The sequence below is a fragment of the Callorhinus ursinus genome, unplaced genomic scaffold (assembly GCF_003265705.2).
Source record: "Callorhinus ursinus isolate GAN/ISIS: 27379988/994484 unplaced genomic scaffold, GSC_fseal_2.0 scaffold3, whole genome shotgun sequence".
In the NCBI taxonomy this organism is placed as follows: domain Eukaryota; kingdom Metazoa; phylum Chordata; class Mammalia; order Carnivora; family Otariidae; genus Callorhinus; species Callorhinus ursinus.
The window spans coordinates 8053459-8080806 of NW_027397065.1; the positions used below are offsets into that span (position 1 = coordinate 8053459).

Consider the following 27348-nt stretch of genomic DNA (forward strand, 5'->3'; position numbering starts at 1 on the left):
CTATCCCTCACCACCTATATGCTTTAGAAAAGAGAGACTTAGGGACTCATGTAAATAAATAAGGGTAAGAGGTGTCAAGGCTTCCTGATAATTAAGTGGCTAGTGGCTCAGGGTATTGAGATCACAAAGAACTGAGGGCATAGAATGAGAATATTTCTTGTTGTGATATCTTCACAATTTGTTTATAATGTTCTTGGATAGAATTATAGAAATGATTGGTATTTCTTTATATAAAATTTGTTATCTCTGTAATAAAAGAAAAACACCAATGAATATTATTACTTTAATGGATTATAGCTGCAAGGGTCTCTCCATAGAGAGCACTGGATTGTCTGATCCAATGGTTCCCAGCTCAGTTTCCTGAACCACTAGGGTCCAATGAGGTAGAAACAGGCGTGATAGTTGTGATGGGTCTGTAAGCCATTTTTAGAATTTCAAAAGCTTAATAGGAATTATACATTTACCTGCAGTATGGCCACAAGATTTGTTATTGAATAAATGGAGTTTGGTTTTTATTAACTGTCAATGTACCATCAGAGTCCATGAGACCCGATTTTGATTTTTGAGATTCTTTTTGAGCAATGATTGATATTCATAACTTTTCTTTTTTAACAGAGATCTTCCAAAGAACAAAGAGAATTTATTTTAAAAATAGAAAGGGGGCACCTGGGTGGCTCAATCAGTTAAGCATCTGACTCTTGATTTAGGCTCATGATCTCAGGGTCGTGAGATCCAGCCCCACATTGGGCTCTGTACTCAACCTGGAGTCTGCTTGAGATTCTCTCTCTCCCTTTCTTTCTACCCCTCCCCCTGTTCAATAAATAAATAAAATCCTTTAAAGAATTTCTTTTTTAAATGAAAAAATAAAGAAAGAAAACTCATTTTATCTTAGCATTACCATATCGGCCTGTTGTATCCTTTTATAAATCTAAAACATTCTGGAATCTTAGTGATCTTATTTTTCCTTCATCTTTAAACATCTTGCTATTTGATCAGCATAGATACTATTTTATCATTACTTGTGAATTATCCCCCCCATTCTGGAAAATAAAAGACTGAAATAATTAAAAAAAAAAAAAGGAAGAATGATGAAGTTGCCTTGAAGGATGGTGCAGTATTGAAATAAATCACTATTACATTATCCTTTAGTGTTTCTTTTGTGTTGCCCAAAGTATTACCTTAATTTTTAGGAAGCTATAAGAGAAGTCTAGAGAGACTCTTGTCTTTATAGTTGTTTTGTTTTGGTTTTGGTTTTGTTTTCATAGAGTACAATTGAGAATCCAGAATTGTTCATTTTCAGCCCATAATGGCAAAGAGAAGAAAACTGACAGAGGAAGGTGTTACACTAGACAGATCAGAAGATGAATGCAGATGCAGCAGCTCTTTGGGCACTAACAATGATTGTGAAATTGATTGTATAAGTGAAATCTCTGAGTCTTCAGATGAGAGTATTCTAGATGAATTTTCTCAAACTCAAGAGTCAATGGGTAAACAATATATCTCTAAGAATAAAAAGGAAATACAGTACTCTCATACAATTAGTCCTTGAAAAGCACCTCGTCTCATAATATTTTGTGATAAGAACTGGGAACATCCTGTTTGTTGAAATGACATGTGACCATATATTTTTTTTAATGGTGTTTATGTACCAAAAGTTATTTGATGTAGTTTGTAACTGGACAAATGCTAAAGGCAAGAACAAAGATGATCAAAAGGAAATTGGTTATGTAGAAACGAAACACTTTGTTGGATTGATCATGTTAATTGGTAATTATAAATTTAATAATGAAAATGTTTTACAATTATAGACCAAAGAAGATGGCTGGGCCATCCTCACTTCAACACAAATGTGAGCCATCAAAGTTTTTTTTTTTTTTTTAAAGATTTTATTTATTTATTTGTCTGAGAGAGAGAGCATGCGTGCACAAGCAGGGAGAGTGGCAGAGGGAGAGGGAGAAGCAGGCTCTTCGTTGAGCAGGGAGCCCGGTGCTGGGCCCAGGACTCTGGGATCATGGACCTGAGCCAAAAGCAGATGCTTAACTGACTGAGCCAGCGAGGCGTCACATCAGAGCTTTTTAAAGTATTACATTTTGACAATGCGAGTATAAGATGAAGAATTGGAAATAATGATAAGCTGGAACCTATTAGCAATGTATTTCTAATCTAGAGTCATTTTGATGGTGCAAGTGTGAGAAGAACCAGAAGTAACAAGTTAGAATTTATTAATAAAGGTATATTTGAAATCTGGAATCAGGATATATGAAATGTATATATTCAGAGTTTGTGCATGACAACTGTACATGCATTCCTAGAATGCACAGTTGATGCACAGTTAACTGCATTCAAAAGGCATTGCCCATTTTGGGTAAACAGACATTCAAAACCAGGAAATAATGGAACATAAATTTGAGTTTAATATACTTAAGTTCTTATTATAATTTCTAATAACTTTCTTTTTAAATAATAGCTTTATTGAGATAAAATTCACATATATAAAATATACTTTTTTTTTTTGAGAGAGAGAGAGAGAATGAGATAGAGAGAGAGAGCATGAGAGGGGGGAGAGTCAGAGGAGCCTGATGCGGGACTCAATCCCGGGACTCCAGGATCATGACCTGAGCCGAAGGCAGTCACTTAACCAACTGAGCCACCCAGGTGCCCCTAAAATATACTTCTTAGAGTATACAATTCAGTGGCTTTTGATGTAGTTACAGAGTGTGCAACGAACACTACTCTCTGATGTTTGGAACCTTAACGTCAACCTGAAAAGAAACCCTATACCTATTAGTATCACCCCTCAGTCTCCCCTGTCTTTAGCCATGGCAACCACTGATCTGCTTTGTCTGTAGTGATTTGTCTCTTCTGGACATTTCACGTAAGTAGAATCATAGGGATGCTTGGCTGGCTCAGATCTCGGGGTTGTAAGTTCAAGCCCAATGTTGGGTGTAGAGATTACTTAAAAATGAAATCTTGTAAAAAAAGGAATCATAAAATGTGTCCTTTTATGACTGGCTCCTTTAACTTAGCATAATGTTTTCAGGGTTCACTGATGGTACAACTGGCTGAATAATATTCTGGTGTTTGTATATGCCACATTTGTATATGCCACATTTTGTTTATCCATTCACCAGTTGATGGACATTTGGGTCAATTCCACTTTGGAGCTATCATGAGTAATGCTGCTTTGAACATTTATGTACATGTTTTTGAGTGGACATATGGTATTTCTATTGGGTATTTATCTAGGATCATATGGTAACTCTATATTTAACATTTTGAGGAACTGCCAAACTGTTTTCCAAAGTGCTTGCACCATTTTACATTACCAAAAATATATGAGGGCTCTAGTTTCTCCATACCCTTCCCAAAACTTGTTGGTTATAGTTTCTCCACACCCTTGCCTTTTTGGTTACAGCCATCCTATTGGGTATCAAGTGGTGTCTCGTTGTGGTTTTGATTTGAGTTTCCAGAATAACTATGATGTTGAACAGCTTATGTGCTTTTTTTCATGCATATCTTCTTTGGAGAAATGTCTATTCAAATCCTTTGTTTCTTTTTAACTGAATCTCAGTAGTTTTCAATATTGCTTATTCTTCTAAAGTTTAGTACTCAAGGTTAAATTTTTCCAAAATATGCGATCCGTTGTGGAGAAAATTTTTAAATGCAAATCTGTCATCTGTGTTGACTTCTCTTTACAGATGAAAAGCTTGAGAGCAAGATTGAAATCAAAACAGTAAAATACCTAGAAAAGCTTGATTTCTTGGTCTCGCTGATCTACTCTTTATTTTAGTTATTTTTGTTTAACACTATGGTCTTAGTATTATTTGGAATCATGTTCTTAACATGGAAGAGAAATCAGTACATATTTGGGTCTTGTTTTTTATGTTTGCATCTTTTGTATTAACTTCCCTATTTCATGGCTATACTCCTAAACCACATGTTGTGGAACCATGGTTTCACGCTATGGCATGATGGTGTTCCTTGCTAACTTAAGTTGCTGGGAAAGGGTTTGGGCCCTTATTAAGGGAGTTTCTTGTGGCAAAGTGGGCAAAGGAGAAGTAAGAGCCACTCCCATTTTGGGCAAGCACAGAAGGTCCCTGGAGAGTTGTCAGTAGTTGGTGTGGAAGACTTGCAGCTTGCTCATTCATACCCCATCAAGTCCAAACCTAGCTACTCCTCCCTTTTCCCCATTCTCCTGCTCGATGGGTTGTGAAGAGTAGCTCACTGAGAAGCCTGTGTATTAATGTGTGTAACAAGCACTGGAGGTGAGCATACAGCTCTCCATCTCCACTTAGGTAGTTAATACAACCCAGTTATGTAAGATTTAAAGTATGGGAGCTGGAGGCTCCCAGTCAGAAAAAGGCTTTCTTGCCCATATATGTAAGTGGCTTCCTGACCTGGCTTTGGGCTTTAGTGAATATTCTCAGAGATGAGTCAGGTTGTCTGATTCTAAAAACCATGATTAGGGTTTAGGTCTCTGCTCACCCCCAGCCATTCATACCCAGTTGCTTCTTGCAACTTCCTTAAACTGTAATATTTATTGAACTTTTCAATAGGTGTTCAGGAACACATTATGTACAAATATAGGAAATTCCCTATGTGTGAAATAAAAGATGTTTGGGGGGGTTGTTTTGTTTTGTTTTTAAAGATGTTATTTCTTTATTTGACAGAGAGAACACAATCAGGGGGAGTGGAAGAGGGAGAAGCAGACTCCCACTGAGCAAGGAGCCTGACGTGGCGCTCGATCCCAGGACCCTGGGATCATGACCTGAGCCGAAGGCAGACACTTAACCAACTGAGCCACCCAGGCGCCCCGAAATAAAAGATGTTATCTGCTGTTTTCAGTTATGGCTTAAGGAATGGCTTATGTTCAGGCTTATTGTTGACTTCTCTAATGATAACTTCTTTTTTTTCTAGATATTGAAAGATATAGTAAAAGATACATGAAGGTGTACAAAGAGGAGTGGATACCAGGTAATTATAAAACTGAAAATATTAAAATAATTTTTAAAGTTTATCTCCCTACCCCATATTTTTTTAGGGAAAATTTTCTATTTTCACCATAGGAATTTTCACTGTAGGAAAATAGTCTGGCTCCTTTCCTATAATTAATTAGTAATGTATATCCTTTGAAAACTAGGATAAAAAGACTTTTATACTGTAACAAGGAAGAGTTAAAGTATTTTTGAAGTTCTTAAAATACTTTTTTATAAAATAGGACTTGCCAAGCCCATTTGGGTTTTCATTTCCATTTGCCACAATCACAATTTTAATCTACAGTACCAATAATACTTCCATGTTTGTGAGTGATTTTACAGCTTTTGAGGAGAATACAAGTCTAGTTAAAGGATACCAAAATCATGGATCTTCCTTTCTTTCAAGCAGACATAGACTACTTTTATTTGTTAAGATGCCTTTTCAATAGAAACATATCTAAGAGAGTTTTTTTCAACATTCACAAATTTTCCTTAGACAGAGGCAAGATGGAAGAGGCTAGAGAGATTTCATCCAGCTCTTTCATTTTGCAGATAAAGAAATGTTGCCATAGAAATGGAGTGATTTATCAGGGTGACTTGGACAGTACTACTAGAACCTAGGTGTTCTCATTTTAACTCACTTCCCTTTGACTTCTCTGTCCTTGGTGTTTCATGGAAACTGCCTTTATGTAAGAGCATAAATGGCATTTATAGCATTATTGCTTCAATGGGTTATAGTGGCCTTTTCAGTGTGGATCATTGATAAAGTTGGATTCTCTTTCAACACTCTCCTATCTCCTATCTCAGATCTTTCATATCTGCCACATCATAAATATTTATCTCCTGAATGATTCTCTTTACATACTTTTTCATGATCATCTATGAATCACTTGTAAAAGCAGAAATATAGTCAAAGCCAAATTTATTAGTTCAGGTAAAATAGCTTGAGATACAAATGCTTTCTACAAAATATACTGAGTTTTTATTAGCGCAGTATTTTTTAATCCATTCTCATGTTGCTTCATTTTTCTGATTAATTCTGTGCTTAAAAAGAAAAGAAAGTGGGATCCCTGGGTGGCTCAGTCAGTTGAGCATCCGACTCTTGGTTTTGACTGAGGTCATGATCTCAGGGGTGGGATCGAGCCCTGCGCAGGGCTCCACACTTCAGCGAGGAATCCCTTCCGCTCATGTACTCTCTCTCTCTAAAATAAATAAATAATTCTTTAAGAAAATTAAAAGAAAGTGGCAAATTAGAGGAATTGTTCAACTAAGGCAAATATTTTTTTAAAAGATTTACTTACTTATTTGAGAGAGAGTGCAGGGGGTGGGGCCGGGGGAGAAGGAGAGAGAGAATCTCAAGCAGACTCCCCACAGGGCTCTATCTCACAACTCTGGGATCATGACCTGAGCCAAAACCAAGAGTCTGAGACTCAAGTGACTGAGCCACCCACATGCCCCCAGGAAAAATTATTTATCAAAGAGAATTTACTTTTCCTTAGCTATTTATGTTTTTAATTATAAAGTTTTTGGATAATTATTAGAATTGTTTATTTAATTTTGCATGTGTTGGGATTGTGGTCACATATTTTAACTTTTGAAAAATATCAACTATAGAAAACTTAATCCTAAAACCCACAAATAATTATTATAATATTTTGTTCCCAACCTAGAGGTTTCTCTGTACAAATATTAAATATATAAAGATATTTATATATTAGGTTTATTTTTTTTTTTTAAAGATTTTATTTATTTATTCAAGAGAGAGAGAATGAGAGATAGAGAGCACAAGAGGGAAGAGGGTCAGAGGGAGAAGCAGACTCCCTGCCGAGCAGGGAGCTGGATGTGGGCCTCGATCCAGGGACTCCAGGATCATGACCTGAGCTGAAGGCAGTCGCTTAACCAACTGAGCCACCCAGGTGCCCATATTAGGTTTATTTTTAATGGGATTCTATACATATTATTTTAGAAACTTTTTTATCAAACTATATCATGAATAACTTCATAAAAATTTTCTTACATTATTTTTCTTGTGATGAAAATTTCTGTATTTAAAATTGATTAGATAAATACTGTGTAGCTGTTGAAAGAATGTTGTAGAAATTTTATAGCACTACTTCAAAGGTTTTTTTTAAGTTTATTTTTTTTAATAATCTCTGCATTCAATGTGGGGCTCGAACTCACAACCCCGAGATCAGCATCACATGCTCTACTGACTGAGCCAGCCAGACACTCCCAAAGTTTTTTTAATGAACTTTCTCTTTTTTGTAGGAGAAAACATACTACAGTTATATTTCTGTACAGTTAGATATTAAGAAATTATTTTCATTACAGAAGCAATTGTGATGTCCTTTATTTATTTTTTTTAAAGATTTACTTTTTTTATTTGAGAGGGTGTGGATAGAGGGAGAGGAAGAGAGAATCTTAAGCCCTGATCTGGGGCTCAATCTCATGACCCTCAGATCATGACATAAGCTGAAACCAAGAGTTGGATGTTTAACCTACTGCGCCACCCAGGTGCCCCTCTCATGTCCTTTATTTTTTTTTTTAAAGATTTTATTTATTTATTTGAGAGAGAGAGAGAATATGAGTAAGGGGAGGAGCAGAGGGAGAGGGACAAGCAGACTGCCCACTGAGCAGGGAGCCCAACTCAGGGTTCTATCCCAGAACCCTGACATCATGACTGAAGTCAGATGCTTCACTGACTGAGCCACCCAGGCGCCCCCTGTCATGTTCTTTAAATAGTCATGTTGAGTGCCACTAATCCCTAGAGGAAATTTCAGTTTTTGTATTTTTTTTCTCTTTTGTACACACAGATTGGAGAAGACTTCCAAGAGAAATGATGCCAAGGAAAAAGTGCAAAAAAGGTACATTGACTAATGTAATAATCCAGGTTAAAAAAGGTTATTGATCAAATTCTAATTATGAAATTATCAATCTGAAGTTAGACTCAGTGTTCTGAATGCTTTTTCTTAAGATGTGTTTGGCATTTGGTTATTTTGTTAAAACGTTTTGTTGTTGATCTTTGTTTTGTTTTTGTTTGCTTAGTTGTTTTTCTTTTCTTTAATTATGGAATTTTGATGTGCCAAGAAAGACTTCTTAAGTATGTAGACATTTTTTTTAAATTTGAAATTTAGCACATCTGAAACTTTTTTAATGGTTATACTATCTATATTTTAATTTTTTTCAATTAATTAACATATATTATTGGTTTCAGAGGTACAGGTCAGTGATTCATCAATCTTACATAATACCCAGTGCTCATTACATAATGTGCCCTCCTTAATGTCTGTCATCCAGTTACCCCATCCCCCAACCTCCTTCCCTCCAGCAACCCTCAGTTTGTTTCCTGAGATTAAGAGTCTCTTATGGTTTGTCTCCCTCTCTGATTTCATCTTGTTTTATCTTTCCTCTCTTCCCCTATGATCCTCTGTTTTGTTTCTTAAATTCCACATACCAGTGAGACCACATGATAATTGCTTTTCTCTGATTGACTTATTTTGCTTAGCATTATACCTTCTAGTTCCATCCATGTTGTTGCAAATGGCAACCGTTCATTTTTTGATGGCTGCGTAATATTCCATTGTGTGTGTGTGTGTGTGTGTGTGTGTGTGTGTGTGTGTGTGTCCATTCATCTGTCAATGGACATCTGGGCTCTTTCCATAATTTGGCTACTGTGGACATTGCTGCTATAAACATAGGTGTGCAGGTGCCCCTTTGGATCACTACATTTGTATCTTTGGGGTAAATACCCAGTAGTGCAATGGCTGGGTCATAGGGTAGCTCTATCTTCAACTTTTTGAGGAACCTCCATACTGTTTTCCAGAGTGGCTGCACCAGCTTGCATTCCCACCAACATTGTAAGAGGGTTCCCCTTTCTCCGCATCTCTGCCAACATCTGTCGTTTCCTGACTTGTTAATTTTAGCCATTCTGACTGGTGTGAGGTGATATCTCACTGAGGTTTTGATTTGGATTTCCCTGATGCCGAGTGATGCTGAGCACTTTTTCATGTGTCTGTTGGCCATTTGGATGTCTTCTTTGGAAAAATGTCTGTTCATGACTTCTGCCCATTTCTTTGATTGGATTATTTGTTCTTCTGGTGTTGAGTTTGATAAGTTCTTTGTAAATTTTGGATACTAGCCCTTTATCTGATATGTCATTTGCAAATATCTTCTCCCATTCTGTTGGTTGTCTTTTGGCTTTGTCGACTCTTTGCTGTGCATATATTTTAAGTTTTTAACTAAAACATTTGGAACTGGTAAAATTTGGGAACTGTTAAATTAGAACTTTATGTTGTACATAAAATACCAAAGTGAAAGTTTCCAATGTGTTCTTTCATAATTCCACTGAGTAAAAAGTTGTTGAGCATCTGCTATTGCCAGACACTGTGCTAAAAGGAATAAAACAGTGAGCAAAGTGGGAATAATCCTTGCCCTAATGGGGCTTGCAGTCAAATGGAGTAAAAACATTAAACAAAAGCACAGTGACCTCATTGGGAGGTCAGGGGAGTTCCTTTGAGGACATGGAATTGGAAGTCAATATTGCAAGATGAGTAGGAGTTTACTAAGATGTGGTCAGGGGAAGAACATTGGAGAAAGACCAGGTTTGTGAGGGGAAAGTCATGAGTTCAATTTAAAAAGGTGGTCTTTAAGGTTCCTTTGAAATATACCAGTAGAAATGTTAAGCATGTTGTTGCATACAGGGAGGTGGACCTCAAAATGGAGAAGATAGTGATCAGCATAGACACTGTAATTGAAACTATGAGGAAGGAAGGATGAGATTGTCTAGGGAGAAATTAGAGAATTAGAAAAAATGAAGGCCTAAGCCTAAGCTTGGAGGAATGCCAAAATTTAATAGGCTGGTAGAGGAGATTTAAGCAGCAAAGAAAGGAGATGGAAAGAAAGAGAGAGGGGAGGGAGAGAGGAGAACCCAATGGGGTAGAGTTACAGAAGTGAGAGTATGCAAGAAGTAGAGACTATTTCCACGCACCCGGGTGGCTTAGTCAGTTAAGTGTTTGCCTTGGGCTCAGGTCATGATCCTGGGGTCTTGGGATCAAGGCCATGTCAGGCTCCCTGCTCAGTGGAGAGTCTGCTTCTCCATCTTCTTCTGCTCCTCCTCCTGCTTGTGCTTTCTCTCTCTCTCTCTCTCTCTCTCTGTCAAATAAGTAAATAAAATTTTAAGAACAAAAAAGAAGTAGAGACTATTTCAAAAGGTGGGCAACAGTGTTAAAGGAGGTTAAACAAAGTTGCTGTGAGGTCAAGTAAGATAAAGATTGGAAAATACAAACTAATTTTTGACATGTTGATCATCATTGACCTCAGTGAGAGCTTTTTTCTTTTTTTAAAGATTTCATTTATTTATTTATTTAGAGCATGTGGCGGGGGGCAGGGGGAGAGGGAGAAAGCGAAACTCAAGCAGACCCTGAGCTGATGTAGGGCTCAATCTCACATCCCTGAGATCATGACGAGCCAAAATCAAAAGTCGGATGCTTAACTGACTGAGCCACCCAGTCACCCCTCAGCGAGAGCTTTCTAAAGGATTTGTAAGGGTGGAATTCAGATTGGAATAGGTTAAACAGTAAATGAGAATTTCGGAAAAGGGGACAGCTAGCATAAATGAGTGTTTGGGGAATTTGGATATAAAGAATAAAGAGAGAAAAAGGGAAGTAGCCAGAGGCGCCTGGGTGGCTCAGTCGGTTGGGCATCTGTCTTCATCTCAGGTCATGATTCCAGGGTCCTGTTATCCAGCCCTGCATCAGGCTCCCTGCTCACTGGGGAGCCTGCTTCTCCTTCTCCCTCTGCCACTCCCCCTGCTTGTAATCTCTGCAAAATAAATTAATTAATTACTTAAATTAAAAAAGAAGTAGCTAGAGAGGTTAATAACAATGAGGTTAGAAACAAAGGGAAGAGAAGAAATTCCCCCACCCATTGCCCCTCTCTTTTTATTGGGACGGGTATTTTGCATTTTGCTTTTTAATAGACTTCATTTTTAGAGCAGTTTTAGAGTCACAGGAAAATTGAGCAGATAAGTACAGATTTCCCATATGCTCTCTGCTACTACACATGCATAGTCTCCCCCATTATTAACATCCCCTACCAGAGTGGTACATTTGTTACAATCAGTGATCCTACCTTGACATATCACTATTACACAGAGTCCATAGTTTACTTTAGGATTCACTCTTCTTATTATACATTCTATGGGTTTTGGCAAATGAACATGACCATTGTATTATCATAGAGAGTACTTTTACGGCTTTAAAAATTCTGTGTGCTCTGCCTTATCATCCCTTCCTCCTCCTTACCCCTGGCAACCACTGATCTTTTTACTATCTCCATAGCTTTGCCTTTTCCAAAATGCCATATAGTTGGAAGCATACAGTATGTAGCCTTTTCAGATTGGCTTCTTTTACTTAGTTATATGCATTTTGGTTTCCTCCATGACTTTTCATGGCTTGACAGTTCATTTTTTTGTTAGCGCTAAATAATATTCCATTGTCTGGTTGTGCCACAGTTTATTTATCTGTTTACCTACTGAAGGTCATCTTGATTGCTTCCAAGATTTGGCAGTTATGAATAAAGTTGCTATAAACATCCATTGTTGTGTGGACTTAAGTTTTCAGCTCCTTTGAGTAAATACCAAGGAGGATGATTGCTGGACTATATGGTAAGAATATGTTTAGTTTTGTAAGAAACCACCAGACTGTCTTCCAAAGTTCCTCCACCATTTTGCATTCTCACTAACAACCAATGAGAGTCCCTGTTTTTATTTTATTTATTTAGTTTTTTTTTTTTAAGATTTTATTTATTTGACAGAGAGAGACACAGCAAGAGAGGGAACACAAGCAGGGGGAGTGGGAGAGGGAGAAGCAGGCTCCCCACTGAGCAGGGAGCCCGATGCGGGGCTCGATCCCAGGACTCTGGGATCATGACCTGAGCCGAAGGCAGACACTTAACGACTGAGCCACCCAGGCACCCCGAGAGTCCCTGTTTTTACACATCCTGGCTAGCATTTGGTATTGTCAGTGTTCTGGATTTTGGCCATTCTAATAGTTGTGTGGTAGTATCTCACTACTGTTTTAATTTGCATTTCCGTGGTGACATATGATGTGAAGCATCTTTGTAAATGCTTACTTGCCATTTGTGTATCTTGTTTGGCAAGATGTCTGTTAAGGTCTTTGGCCCACTTTTTTTTTTTTTTTACTTTTTTATTGTTATGTTAATCACCATATATTAAATCATTAGTTTTTGGTGCAGTGTTCCATGATTCATTGTTTGTTCATAACACCCAGTGCTCCATGCAGAACGTGCCCTCCTCAATACCCATCACCAGGCTAACCCATCCCCCTCCCCCCTCCCCTCTAGAACCCTCAGTTTGTTTTTCAGAGTCCATCATCTCTCATGGTTCGTCTCCCCCTCTGACATACTCCCCTTTTCTTCCTCTCCTGTTATCTTCTTCTTTTTCTTTTTTCTTAAAATATGTTGCGTTATTTGTTTCAGAAGTACAGATCTGTGATTCAACAGTCTTGCACAATTCACAGCGCTCACCGTAGCACATACCCTCCCCAATGTCTATCACCCAGCCATCCCATCCCTCCCACCCCCAACCACTCCAGTAACACTCAGTTTGTTTCCTGAGATTAAGAATTCCTCATATCAGTGAGGTCATGTGATACATGTCTTTCTCTGATTGACTTATTTCACTCAGCATAACACCCTCCAGTTCCATCCACGTCGTTGCAAATGGCAAGATCTCATTCCTTTTGATGGCTGCATAATATTCCATTGTGTATATATACCACATCTTCTTTATCCATTCATCTGTCGATGGGCATCTTGGCTCTTTCCACAGTTTGGCTATTGTGGACATTGCTGCTATAAACATTGGGGTACACGTACCCCTTTGGGTCCCTACATTTGTATCTTTGTGGTAAATACCCAGTAGTGCAATTGCTGGATCGAACGGTAGCTCTAATTTCAACTGTTTGAGGAACCTCCATACGGTTTTCCAGAGTGGTTGCACCAGCTTGCATTCCCACCAACAGTGTAGGAGGGTTCCCCTTTCTCCACATCCCCGCCAACATCTGTTGTTACCTGACTTGTTAATTTTAGCCATTCTGACGGGTGTGAGGTGGTATCTCATTGAGGTTTTGATTTGGATTTCCCTGATGCTGAGCGATGTTGAGCACTTTTTCATGTGCCTGTTGGCCATTTGGATGTCTTCTTTGGAGAAATGTCTGTTCATGTCTTCTGCCCATTTCTTGATTGGATTATTTGTTCTTTGGGTATTGAGTTTGATAAGTTCTTTATAGATTTTGGATACTAGCCCTTTATCTGATATGTCGTTTGCAAATATTTTCTCCCATTCTGTCGGTTGTTTTTTGGTTTTGTGGACTGTTTCTTTTGCTGTGCAAAAGCTTTTTATCTTGATGAAATCCCAATAGTTCATTTTTGCCCTGGCTTCCCTTGCCTTTGGCGATGTTTCTAGGAAGAAGTTGCTGCGGCTAAGGTCGAAAAGGTTGCTACCTGTGTTCTCCTTTAGGATTTGGATGGACTCCTGTCTCACGTTTAGGTCTTTCAACCATTTGGAGTCTATTCTTGTGTGTGGTGTAAGGAAATGGTCCAGTTTCATTCTTCTGCATGTGGCTGTCCAATTTTCCCAACACCATTTGTTGAAGAGACTGTCTTTTTGCCATTGGACATTCTTTCCTGCTTTGTCAAAGATAAGTTGACCATAGAGTTGAGGGTCCATTTCTGGGCTCTCGATTCTGTTCCATTGATCTATGTGTCTGTTTTTGTGCCAGTACCATACTGTCTTGATGATGACAGCTTTGTAATATTTGGCCCACTTTTTAATGTTTTTTTGTGTATGTGTATGTTCCAATCAGATGAAGAGATAGATAGGGCAAAGTCTAGAAGGGTTCCCAGCACAGGAACTTCTGTCCCTGTGGACCTGGGGTGCACCACCTTCCCAGTATGTGGATGTGCTTACCAACCTGGAAACTCCTCAAATCCCCATACTTTGGGAATTTTTATAGAGACTTCATCACATAGGTATGATCACTCATTAACTCAATCTCCAGTCCCTCTCCCCTTTCCCAGGGATTGGGGAATGGAGCTGAAAATTCCAGTCTTTTAATCATGGTTTGTTCTGTCTTGTGACCACCCTCCATCTTGAAGCTATCCAGGAGCCCACCAAGAGTTGCCTCCCTAGAACAAAAGACACTTCTATCACCCAGTAAATTCCAAGTGATTAGGAACTCTGTCAGGAACCAGCTTCAAAGACTAAATATTAGAACAAAACATCCTCCTAGTGTTCTTATTACTTAGGACATTATAAGAGTTTTAGGAGTTCTGTGCCAGGAACGAGAAACTGAGACCAATATATATTTTTTTCCATTATTTCACACAGTCCTTTATCAGATATATCTTTTGCAAATATTTTCTACAGGTCTGTGGTTTGTTTTCTCGGTCTCTTGACATTATCTTTTGCAAGGCAGAATTTTTAAATTTTAATGGAGTCTGACTTATTCGTTATGTCTTTCATAGATCATAGCTTTGGTGTTGAATCTAAGAAGTCATCACCAAACTCGAGGTAATCTAGATTTTCTCATATGTTATCTTTTAAGAGTTTTATAGTTTTTAGTTTTATGTTTTGCATAACTCAAAATGTGATCCATTTTGAGTTAATTTTGGTGAAGGGTGTAAGGTCTACCTAGATTCATTTTATGCATGTGGAAGTTTAGTTGTTCCATCACCATTTGTTGAAAAGACTATCTTTTCTCCATTGTACTGCCTTTGCTTCTTTTTCTATATTTATGTGGGTCTATTTCTGGGCTCTCTTTTCTGTTCCACTGACCTGTGTTTATTCTTTCCCCTTTATCACACAGTCTTGATTACTATAGCTTTAGAGTATGTTTTTAAAGTCCAGTATTGTCAGTGCTCCAATTTTGTTCTTTCCTTCAATATTGTGTTGGCTCTTCTGGATCTTTTGCTTCTCCAAACAAACATTAGAAACAGTTTGTTGATACTGAAAAAGAACTTACTAGGATTTTGATTGAGATTGCATTGAATCCATAGATGAAGTTGGGAAAAACTATCATCTTGACAATACTGAGTCTTACTATCCATGAACATGGAATATCTCTCCATTTATTTAGTCCTTTGACTTCATTCTTCAGTTTTGTGGTTTTCTTCATATAGACTGTATACATACTTTGTTAGATTCATATCTAAGTATTTCATTATTGGGGTGCTAATGTAAATAGTATTAGATTTTTAATTTCAAATTCTACATTTTTGGCATATAAGAAATATATATTGACTTTTGTGTATTAACCTTGTATCCTCAACCCTTCTATAATCACTTATTAGCTTCCAGGGTTTTTGGCTCATTCTTTCAGCCAAAAATTGACCTTTGTGTATTAACCTTGTGTCCTGCAACCCTTTTATAATCGCTTATTAGTTTCCAGAATTTTTGGCTCATTCTTTCAGATTTTCTGCATAGATGATCATGTCATCTGTGAATGAAGACAGTTTTATTTCTTCCTTCCCAATCTGTTGAAAGCAGTGGTAAGAGAGAACTTTCTTGCCTTGTTCCTAATCTTAGTGTCAAACTTTTCACCGTTAAGTATGATGTAGCTATGGGGGGTTTTTTTATAGCTATTCTTGTATCAAGTTTAGGAAATTCCCCTCTGCTCCTTATTTACTAAGAGTTTTTAGTCATGAATGGGTGTTTGATTTTGGAAGGTTGAACCATCCTTACATACCTGTGCTAAGTCTTACTTAGTCGTGATGTATTTATTATTCTTTGTATACATTGTGGGATTGGATTTGGAAATACTTTGTTGAAGATTTTTGCTTATATGTTCACGAGAGATACTGGTTTTCTGTTTCCTTTCTTGTAATATTTGTTGGGTTTTGGTGAGGGTAATATTGGCCTCGTAGAATGAGTTAGGAAGTATTGCTTCTTCTCCTGTTTTCTGAAAGAGCTCCCCTCCCCTTTTTAATAGCTTTATTGAGTTATCTTTGACATATAATAAAATGTACATATTTGAAATATATAATTTGGTAAGTTCTAACATGTATATTTATATGTTATATTGTAAGTTCTAACATATATATATAAACTAATATTTTTATTTTGTTTCATCTCAGAACTACAATTTATAAGAATAGTTAGCTTGCTTGAGTACAAAATATTATATTTTAAAAAGCCCAAAATATTGTATGTTGAGATATAATAGTTTATCTGCTGTCTTTATACCTTTGGCTTTTATCAGGCAAATATATTATTTTTACAGTATAATAACGTGCATTAGTGATACTGGTCATGTCCTGGTGGATCACAAATTTGTACCAGACTTTAAAAGGCCAAAAAGAATGTATCTGATTTGGAAAAATTATTATTTTCAAATACATCCCACTGACTGCTTATCCCTGGAACTTTATATATACATTGATTATTAGTAAGAACGTCCAATGTGTCAGAATTTCCATTTGTTAAAAAATAAAACAACCACCACAAAACTTTCTGTTTCCACGCTGAGCTTTTTTTTTTTTTGCATATTGTTTAATTTTCGTGTTTTATTCCTGATAAACGTATACTCTCTCTTTTATTAAAATGATCTCCACTGATTTACATGAAAGTAAACAGTACCCAAAGAGCCAAAGGCTGAAAAAGTTTGCTTTTTGAAGAACCAGCTATTGGCAGGTATTGAAAGAAACCAAAAAAATTTTTAAATATGTGTATGTATTTGGCCAAAGATGGGGAAGATAATGCATGTTTTGGGGTTAAAACAGTCTTTTAACAAATTTTGGTAATTTTTTTTTAAGATTTATTTATTTTAGAGAGAGAGTAAGAGACCTGGTGAGTGGGGGGAGAGACAGACAGAGAAGGAAAGGGAGAGCATTTTAAGCAGACTCCCCGCTGAGCATGGAACCCAACTCTGGGCTCTGTCTCACAACCAGGTCAAAACCAAGAGTCAGACACTCAACCCACTGAGCTACCCAAGCATTCCAACAAATTCTGGTAATTTGACACTTGTCTCCTAGTTATACTTAATAGAATTTGTGATTATATAAAACCAGATTGATAAGTTGCAAAAGATGCTTAGGGGCCTTTTGGCAACTGACTTTCTTAGTTAAAAGATCAGTAGCTTTTTATTTTTATTTTTTTAATTTTTTAATTTTTAATTATTTTTTAAAGATTTTATTTATTTATTTGACAGAGAGAGACACAGTGAGAGAGGGAACACAAGCAGGGGGAGTGGGAGAGGGAGAAGCAGGCTTCCTGCGGAGCAGGGAGCCCAACGCGGGGCTTGATCCCAGGACCCTGTGATCATGACCTGAGCTGAAGGCAGACATTTAACTGACTGAGCCACCCAAGTGCCCCATTATTATTATTTTTTTTAAAGATTTTATTTATTTATTTGAGAGAGACAGAGATAGTGAAAGGGAGCACAAGCAGAGAAGAGAGGGAGAAGCAGGCTCCCTACTAAGCAGGGAGCCCGATGTGGGGCTCAATCCCAGGATCCTGGGATCATGACCTGAGCTGAAGGCAGACGCTTAACTGACTGAGCCACCCAGGTGCCCCGCCCCATTATTTTTTTTAAGATTAGTTATTTAAGAGAGAGAGAGAGAGAGAGAGAGCAAGCTGGGGTGAGGGGCAGAGGAAAAGAGAGAATCCTGAAGCCAACTTCCTGCTGAGTGTGGAGTCTGACGTGGGGCTCAATCCCAGGACCCTGAGATCATGACCTGAGCTGAAATCAAGTTAGCTGCTCAACCGACTGAGCCACCCAGGCACCCCAAGAGATCAGTAGTTTCTAATAAGTTTATTTACCTGACCATGTTCTATAATACCCATTTAACAGACTTATGTGTTAGGAAATTTAAATAATTCAACAAAAGATCCTTAGAGAAAAAGACTTCATGTGTGAGTAAATTACATTCTTAGCTAATGTTTTCTGGCATCCATATTATAATATATATTGAGATCTAGTTAATGTATGATACTACATTTTATGTGCTACAGTTCAAATTAAACAGTCTTTATCCTCAAGGGGAACAGAGAAAGTTACCCATTATTAAATCTGTTACTTTTTTTCTGAGCAAAACTTCACAAATATATATGTTGGGGTTCTGAGCTCAGTGACTTCCTGGGGGGCAATTTGGTATAACACAGTAAATTGTAATTCTGTCAGTTATGGGTCATCCACCACAATCTAGAAATTTCCTCTTCTATAGTTTAAATGTTAATCTTTAACAAAATTACATCTTTCTGAGTCATATTTTCCTCTGTTACCAAGTAATTTCTAGGTATTTAGTTTGATTTTGGGAAAGGAGTATTGTACTTTTTGATCACAATGGGGCAATTTTGTAGCATATTATAATGCCTTGGTAACTGACTGGCTGGATCTATATGTGAGAATTTATAATTCTCTGTTCCCTGCAGTTGTAGAATAGCCTCAAATGCATTATTTTATATATGGCTTAAAAAAAAAATCCCAAAGCCATTAAAACATTTTATTTATATTGCTTTGAGTTTTCAGATTCGTATAATGGGTGTGATTAGTTTAACCATTTTAATCTTCATTCCAAAGATGAGGCTTATCTTGCAGGAGTATAATTCCTTTATCATTTCTTTAACCAGTGACAAATGCATATTTATTCTGCAGTTGTTTTTTATTTTCCAAACCTGGTCAAATTGCCCTAGTTAAAATAAAGTACACTGATCAGTGAACAGGAAGCCAATGCAGATGATGTATTGGTGAGAGTCTTCCACTGGTCCTCTGATGCTTCTACCTGAAGTAACATTTTAGTAGTTTAGGCCCCAGTACAGTTTTTCAGTATTGGTAAGATATCTGGTTACAGTGTTAGAAAACATCCTATTAAGTGATTATCCTTTACTCCTCATCATGGAAAATTGGTGCGGTGTGCTGACTTATTTTGTTATTCTTTAAGAAAATCAATTCGGTCTGCAAATTATGTGAGTGCCCACTATGACCTAGACAGCATATGAAAAGGCAAAGATGTAATACACAGTTGCTGTTACAGAAATATGTGTTAACAGTGGTTTTATTTCAGCAGGCCCCAAATCCGAAAAGGTGAAAGATATGGGCAAAGGTGCTTCGCTCACTAATACTGCAGATGTGTTGAAAAAAATCGAGGTAAGGTTTTCCTCTTGCTGTACGAGCAAGCTGAAGAAGCGTCACGCCTCCTTTCACCTTCTTCAGTCTTTCCGCCTTCTCTCTTGTAATAATATGTGGATTTGGCAGAACCAAGCCCAGCGCACAGGGTACCTGGACAGATCTGAACACTGTTGGCTGGGAGATAAAGAACCTCCATCCTGGCCTTCACCACTTACCTGTCACCTTACCTTACCCTCTGTCACCTACTTCCTTTTCCGTGTATCGCTACTTGCCCCTTACACTGGAATTATGTATGGGAAAGAAACACGAAAGAGTTACATACCAAAAATGTATTTCTTTTAAAAAAACCTCTCATTTTTTTCCTGTTATTATACATGTGCTTTTTAGTGCTTTTTTTTCTGTCTCATGGTAAGTGTAGAAGATTCTATTGAGAAAAAAGCACGTCTTATGGAACTACTTTTATACCTTCATTGTTTTTAATATTTCAAAACTAGAAAGATAAAAAATCCAAAATGTTAATAAACTAAAAATTTGCCCTCCCATCCCTCTCCCTCACCATCCAGTTTCCCTCTTGTAGACAACCAGTATTACCAGTTTCTTATAGCTAGATCTTTCAGAAATATTTTATGCATAACAAATAACAGGTTTTTTCTTAATGACAAAAGCTAGTATATTACATTCTTCTGCACTTTCATTTTATCATTTATAATCAATGGAGATGGCTCTAAGTCTATAGAGTTTGCCTCATTCTTTTTTTTCTTTTTTTCCTTTTATGGCTGCACTTTAAGAATGAACCATAATTTATTGAACCAGTACCCTAGTGATGGACATAATGTTTCATTTAGAATTTTGCTATTATAAACAGTGCTGGAGTGAATTCATATGAAGTATACCATTTTACATCTATAGAGTAGATTTCTTGAAGTGGATTTCTTGGGTCAGTTATGTGTATTAGATAATATGGATAAATACTGACAGATCACTCTCCACGGAAGTTATGCCAGTTTATTCCCACTGTCCATGCATATGTTACCTTGCCTTGATGCTAATGATGATGATGATAATGATAACAGCTAGCACTTATTGAGAATTTATTATGTACCAGGCTCTTTGATGAAAGCTGTTTACATGCATTATGTCCTGAAGACTTCATAACAACAAAGAGAGATGGGTAATGTTTTTCCTTACTTACAGATAAGGAGGTCAAGGCTTTAAAATTTTTACTTGCCTGGTCAAGTTGGCATTGCCATGTGATAACAGAAACTCATATTTTTGTTATTTTATTTTTTGGCCAGTACTTGAGCTGGAAATAACGTATCTGAAAATAAGGCCAGGAGGATATTGAAGCAATAGCAGTAACTGTCAGGTTTAACTGTGGTGGGATGATGGATGGGGTTGCAGAACTAGCCAACTTGTATTGATTGAACACAGATTCTGACTCTTCTTAAAGCTTCCTGGAAAGAAGTTGCTAAGATGACATATGCTATAAGGAAGATTGATCAGAATATGGATTCTCATCAGAACAAATTGTGTTTCCTGATTTTCTACATTTAAACACCTTTTTCATTTTGCACATTGTTAAAATTGAAGTTTTAAATCTGGAACTCTAAATGAGTTCGCTTTATTATCTCTCAGTTAAAGAGCAAAATTAGCTTCTGGATGACTCTATTATTGTTCATTTCTTCCCAAAAGTAGTTGTAAGTTTTATTATAATAAAACTTCTGTGGATGGAGAGGAAGTAGCAAACAGTCAAATCTCATGATTAATGTGTGAATAATCAGACAGCAGTAAACTAATATTTGAGCCTATGTCTGCTTGACTTACAGGAAGCTCTCTGTATAGGTTGGCTGCATATTATTTAAACTAGAAGAACTATTCCCTCTCTATAAGTTAACTGTTTGCAAAGTGTTTTCATATCGTGTTAATCACATTATTCTTAAAACAAATCTGTAAGGTAGTAGTAAATAGTTAAATCTCACAGAGGAGAAAATGGAGACTAATAAGTAGACAAACCAAAACTAGTAGCTTAGCACAAAAAGAAAATGTAATGAGATAATGTGTGTGGCTCTGCAATCATTTTTTTTAATTGCATAAATCTACTGTAGGTAACCAATTTAAGTATTTTATGGGTTTGATTTAGGTCTATGTGATACAAATAAAGTTGTTACTTTTTAAAAAATATTCAAGGTTACAGTAATGGAAATAAAGACTTTCCTACTCCTACAGAGCAGTAAATGTTTTTTTATATTTTAAAAACATGTTCCATAGTTGGTTTAAATATGTTTATTGCTAATTATGAAGTAATAGCTAATAGCAGGATTTTTCAGATATAGTATATACCTTGCACAGAGTTTAGTAAGTATAGCACTGCATTTCCCTTTTAACAACACAAAATTTATAGGTTGTAGCCCTCTTTACTGCAATTTGATTAAAATAGAAAAGAAAAAACTCCATATGTTAATGTCAACATAGCATCATTATATGTGGGTATGTGTGTGTGTGTGTATTTATAGACACTTCAGAAGATCTATAAACACTATTTTGTTTACTTGCAATTTTCCAAAGGGATTGTCAATTGGAAAAATTGCACTCATTATATTATAGTAATAACTCATATAAGGCAACATGGGTCAGTGTGAAGATAAATCATCATATGTCTATTACCTTGGTTTTATTTGTTCTGCCTCAGTGGGATGAGGTAAAAAAAGGTGGAATTTGAATTTTTTTAAAGATTTTATTTGTTTATTTGACAGAAAGAGAGAAAGCACAAGCAGGGGGAGCTGCCAAGGGAGAGGGAGAAGCAGGCTTCCCGCTGAGCAGGGAGCCTGATGGGGGGGCTCAGTCCCAGGACCCTGGGATCATGACCTGAGCCAAAGGCAGACGCTTAACTGACTGAGCCACCCAGGCACCCCAGAATTTGAATTTTGATTAGAAATTGGATCTGTCTGATGTAGTGTTTTTATTGCCTTTGATTTCCTTAAATTCAAACTTGAATATAATTAAAGGGATTTTAATCGGAGGGGGAGACGAACCATGAGAGACTATGGACTCTGATAAACAAACTGAGGGTTCTAGAGGGGAAGGCGGTGGGGGGTTGGGTTAGCCTGGTGATGGGTATTAAAGAGGGCACGTTCTGCATGGAGCACTGGGTGTTATACGCAAACAATGAATCATGGAACACTACATCCAAAACTAATGATGTAATGTATGGTGATTAGCATAGCATAATAAAAAAAATGGGGAAAAATAAATAAAAATAAATACTTAAGAGCCAGTAAAGGAATAGCTAAATTGTAGTCACTCCAAATACAAAATGTGTTTTCTCTCTATATGTAATCTACAAAGCAAAAATAATAGGATGGAGCATTTGCAGCCATATGAATTAATGTTCTGATTATCGTTTAAGAATAATCATATCTTAGCTAAAGTGATCCGGCGCTTTAATTATGAGTATTAACATAGGGGCACCTGGCTGGCTCAGTTGGTAGAGCATGCGACTCTTGATGTCAGGGTGGTGAGTTCAAGTCCCATATTGGGTATAGAACTTACTTTAAACAATAAATAAATAAATACAACATAGACATTTTTGAAATGTTACCATTACATTCTCTTTTCTCCTTTCATGTTGGAGAGATAACAAAATGGCATTCTGAAAGTTTCTATGAACTGAATCAATTCAGTATTTTAGAAGGAGGTAGGGTACAAACCATAAAAATAAAGCACTGTGCTTAGAGCTGATACCAAGCCATCCCTGAGACCCAGTTATAAAGTAACAAACTCAGTGAAAATACTAGTACAGTGACAGGACAGAGAGGTCCTCCTTTGTTGCATGAACCCACAGCTCCCCGGGCAGTGGCCTGGAGGATTGGAATGAGGTGATGGGTAACTGTGTTTTCTTGACGCTAAGCGGGGACTCAAAGTCTAATGGTTTCCATTTAAATTAATGAAGTTCATTTATGCCAGGAATTGGAAAAGAGAGGTGATGGTGAAAAATCAGATGAGGAAAATGAAGAGAAAGAAGGAGGCAAGGAGAAAAGTCAGGAAGGCGACGAGGAGGACGACGCCGCCGCAGAACAAGAGGAATATGACGAGGAAGAGCAAGAAGAGGTAATGACGTTACTAAGTTGAAGGGTTATCTAATAAGGAACCAGATCTATGCTATATAATTAAAATACAAACCAAAACCCAGTTGGGATATATCATTATCACTGGCATCAGTTCCTTAGTGTCAGGAGGATTACTAGAGCATTGAAATGACACCAAAATGAATCTAGGAGGTAAGAGTAACTTGATAGACAACTTTGGAAGTGGAAGTCCACTGGTGAAGCAAATCGATCAGATTAGTTTACCTAAAATTTTTGATCTGCCATTACTGTAATTAAGGACTTAGTCATTTAGGGTCTGCAGAGGCAATCCCTGCCATACCATCATGTTTCAAATCCCAAAGTGCACGTGGACACTGCCAGACAACAGTGATGATCTAATCTCCAGTATCTGACTGAGTTAGGACTTAGTGGTTTGGATCGGGGATTTCTAACTTCTAGAAACATGGTGCATTTCAAAATAAGCTAGAGCCAGTCAGGGTGTTTCTGAGCAGGGCAACTTTGTTGGTCACAGCATCTTTGGGACTTAGTATACAACCTCACGCAGTAACCCTGTGCTGGGAGCTTCTTTGCCATAGCAGTGAACTTCGTCTTCACTCCATTTCAGCTTCCCACATGACGCTGAATCTTTTCTTTACCTGAAACTGCTATAACAATGAAGTTTTATTATATGCTTTAACTCGTTTACATTAAATTTTGGATTGTTTTGGAATTTATATTGGTGTAAAGAGAGAGGTATGGATCCATTTTTATCTATTTCCAAATGGTTAGCCAGCTGCTAACCTCATTTATTAAATAATTTGCTTTCTTCATTGATTTGCAATTCCCCTGTGTCAGCTTTTAGATTTCCACTTCTACTTAGATGTATTTCTGGGACCTGGTTTTGAACCATCACTCTGCTTGTTCCCGTTAATAGAAGCTTCGGATTATTTGTTATTTCTAGGGAAGGATTTTCCTGAGTATTCTTTATTCTTCCAGATAACTTTTAAACATTTTAAAATTAAAAATATACATTGTGTCCAGCTTTCTTTCCAGATCATTCACTTTTTTTCTTCCTGCACTCTGACGTGACTGAGACTGCTGGACCCCTGATTCTCTATTTCTCCTTTCCTGGTTCCCTGTCTTAATTTGCTTCCCTGAGGGGCCTCGACCCTTGCTTGCCCTTTAACTGCTTTCTTGCCATTGCCCTTGTCCCTTGTCGTCCCAGCACACACTTGAGATCAAGGTAACCTTCGATCAGTTCCACTATCTCCCCTTTTCCCTCCAGGCCACCTGTTGAGCTTTTCAGAAATTGATGCCACTGAAGCAACATTCATTAGCCTCTTTTTGCTGGCTCACGTGGTCTCTGTGGTTTTTGTCAAGCCATCTGTCCACAGCAGTGATTTTGGGTCATCTCTTTTCTTCTTAGCCCCTCTCCTTGACTGCTTTCCTTTTACTCTTAGCAGATGATAACCCCTTCATACAGAAAATGAAGCATCAAGAAGAAACTCCCTTAATTTCATGTCCTCTGCCTTCAAACGAAATGTCTTTCCTCCTCCTCTTTTTTTTTTTTTTTTTCCTCCCAGTGGAAGAAATAGCCTTCATTGTGTTTGGGGCTAATTGTCTTGCCTCTTGGGGGTCCGTAATCCTTATGTCCTTTCCCTTTTCGTATTTTCAATCTCTTTTCCTACTCTTCTCTTCCACTCATGCATTGAAACACGCTCATCTCTCAATGTAAAGTATGCTCCCCACATCCCTTCGAGGTGTCCCGCTGTCTCCTGGAAAGCTGTTTAGCTGGCTTTGCCTCACGCCCTGCCCCCCACCCTCCGCCCTTTAGTTCTTTTCATCTGATTGCCACCTATGTGCGATTGAAACTATTGCCACCAAGTTCACCAATAGATTAATTTGAGGCCTTATTTCACTTTTCTGCAACATTTAACACTGCTCACAACTTCATTATTAAAATATTTCCTTTATTTAAATTCAACAATTTAAGGCAATTATGGCATCAACTATATGCCAGGACATAGGCAAATGTTGCTTTTCTTGGTTTTTGTGACGCAACCCTTCTTGTGTTTCTCCTATTTCTGATAGCTTTTCATGGTCTCTTTTGAGTTCTTCTCTTCTTTCTAATCTTTAAATGTCAGTGTTCTTCAGACTTCTTCCCTTGGATTTCCTTTTCTCTCTACAAGCTCCCTGATTACATCCCTATCCAAAATTGTAGTTGCCCTATAAATACCTATTACTCCTTATTTTTTTCATTCACTGTATAGTAATTGTACACCACGCATATGCTTGGAATTGTACTAGGCAAGGGGAATATCAAGATAAGATGCAGTTCTCTCATCAAGGATATTGGTGTAGTGGGGAAACACACAAGAGGGGAGACAGTTACAATACACTGAATGAATAATGCTATGGTATAATATAGTACAGAATGCCGTAGGGGTATGTAAGAGGGGCACCAAACTCCATTTTAGTGATATGAAAGAAGATATCTCAAAGAAGACAATCTGAAGACTTAATCAGATCAAGATGAGCAATGGACTGGAGGGGACTTGCAGATAGAGGAAAGAGGGTGGAGAAGGCTTGCACATGATGAGAGGGTAGCCTGATAGTGTAATTGACCAGATAATTCAATATGGCTGGCTCAGAGTGTAGGGCGTTGGTCCGTGGAGAGATGAAGCTGAAGAGACAAATATATAGGGTCTTAAATACCAGGCTGAGCAATACTACTTTTTCCTGAGTGCTGCGGGTAGCCTTTGAAGGGTTAAAGCAGTGGAGTAGTTTTAACATATTTGTATTTTAGAAAGCTCAGTTCCTTGGATTAGAAGGAACCATGGTTAAATCACGTTTGAAAGCTTGTTGCTATGAACCAGTCATTCTCAACCAGTGGTGATTTTGCCCTCCAAGTTATATTTGCTAATATCTGGAGACATTTTTGGTTGTCACAACTGGTCTTGGGGATTGTGGCGTGCTATTATCTTTGAGTGGGTAGTGGCCTGTTTTCTAGACAAGATCAGCTTTTGGAATGCTCTCTTTATAAAATCTGCTCGAGGTGAGCTCTGCTGAAATTACGATCATCCCTAATAAGAATAACAAACATCAGGATTCTAATAATTTCAGAATTCTGTGTGAGGCTTTAGCAGAGTACTAAACACAGTTTATATAAGTACAGTAAAAAAAAAAAAAACAAAAAACTTTCCACTTTAGTAGAGAAAGGATACATGTTTGAGTATAGTCTGGGTGAGGGATGAAGAGGGGAGCTCAGTTAAAGACTTTCTAGATTTCAAGTCATACTCTTAGCTCTTTTTAGCAATTAATTAATGAAAAAAGTCCTGTTAATTAACTTGACATATTGAGGATTTGATAAGCATTATTTTTGAAGAGTAAATGGAGCAAATTATCTAGGTAACACCTCTTTGTAAAATTAAAGAAATGCAGAATTTTTCTTCCTTCCCTCTTTTGAATATTGTAATTAAAGAAAAAACAAGTGAAAGCCAAGAACCATTTAAGCCATCAATTTCAACAAGTTCTCACTTTGTACTCGTATCAAGATTATTAACATCACAAAATTACCTAAGGTGAATCACTGAATGTACTTGGAAGTGTTCGTGTCTAAAGCAAAGCATAAGTTGCAGATGCTTGATTTAAAATAGTGAAGTATCCCTTCCAACTCATTTACAAGGTGGTCTCATTTGAACTCTCACCCATGCACCCCTCCCCTGTACACTAGCCGCAAGGCTTCAGCCAGGCTTCCAGACGTTATTGGATTTCTTGGCACCAGAGAAACCAGGCCATCTTCCTGGGGATGCTATGGAAACTTACAGGATACAAAAACTTAACAGTGTTAGGGAAGATAAAGTAAGGAAATAAATATCTGAATAATACAAGTTATCTTGCATTATTTATATAAATTTATATGTAAAAAAAATCCCGCCATTAAGATACTAAAAAAGCTGATATCCAGGTGACCTTCTTTTGAGAACAGTCTCTACTTCTTACTCTGTCATAACTCCTGCTATAGAGAGTGGAGATGTAGAGATTAATTTTTTTATGGTGGATTTCAATGAAGTACAAAAATCTAGTGACAAGTAAAATAAACACCCATGAACTCATCACCCAGTTTTTTTTTTTAAAGAT

At 37.4% G+C, this 27348-nt stretch overlaps 1 protein-coding gene across 6 annotated transcripts in view; it reads left to right on the forward strand.

The window, feature by feature from the left end:
- Nucleotides 1–27348, forward strand: part of POLR3G (RNA polymerase III subunit G) — a 100685-nt gene that overhangs the window by 69800 nt on the left and 3537 nt on the right. For 5 of the 6 annotated variants that reach the window (XM_073887953.1, XM_025866770.2, XM_025866769.2 and 2 more), the window contains 4 exons: nt 4918–4974; nt 7790–7840; nt 19059–19141; nt 23087–23230. In XM_073887953.1, the coding sequence (XP_073744054.1) occupies nt 4918–4974; nt 7790–7840; nt 19059–19141; nt 23087–23230 (335 nt within the window). The remainder of the gene's footprint in view (nt 1–4917; nt 4975–7789; nt 7841–19058; nt 19142–23086; nt 23231–27348) is intronic. The other variant, XM_073887948.1, reaches the window with a different exon arrangement.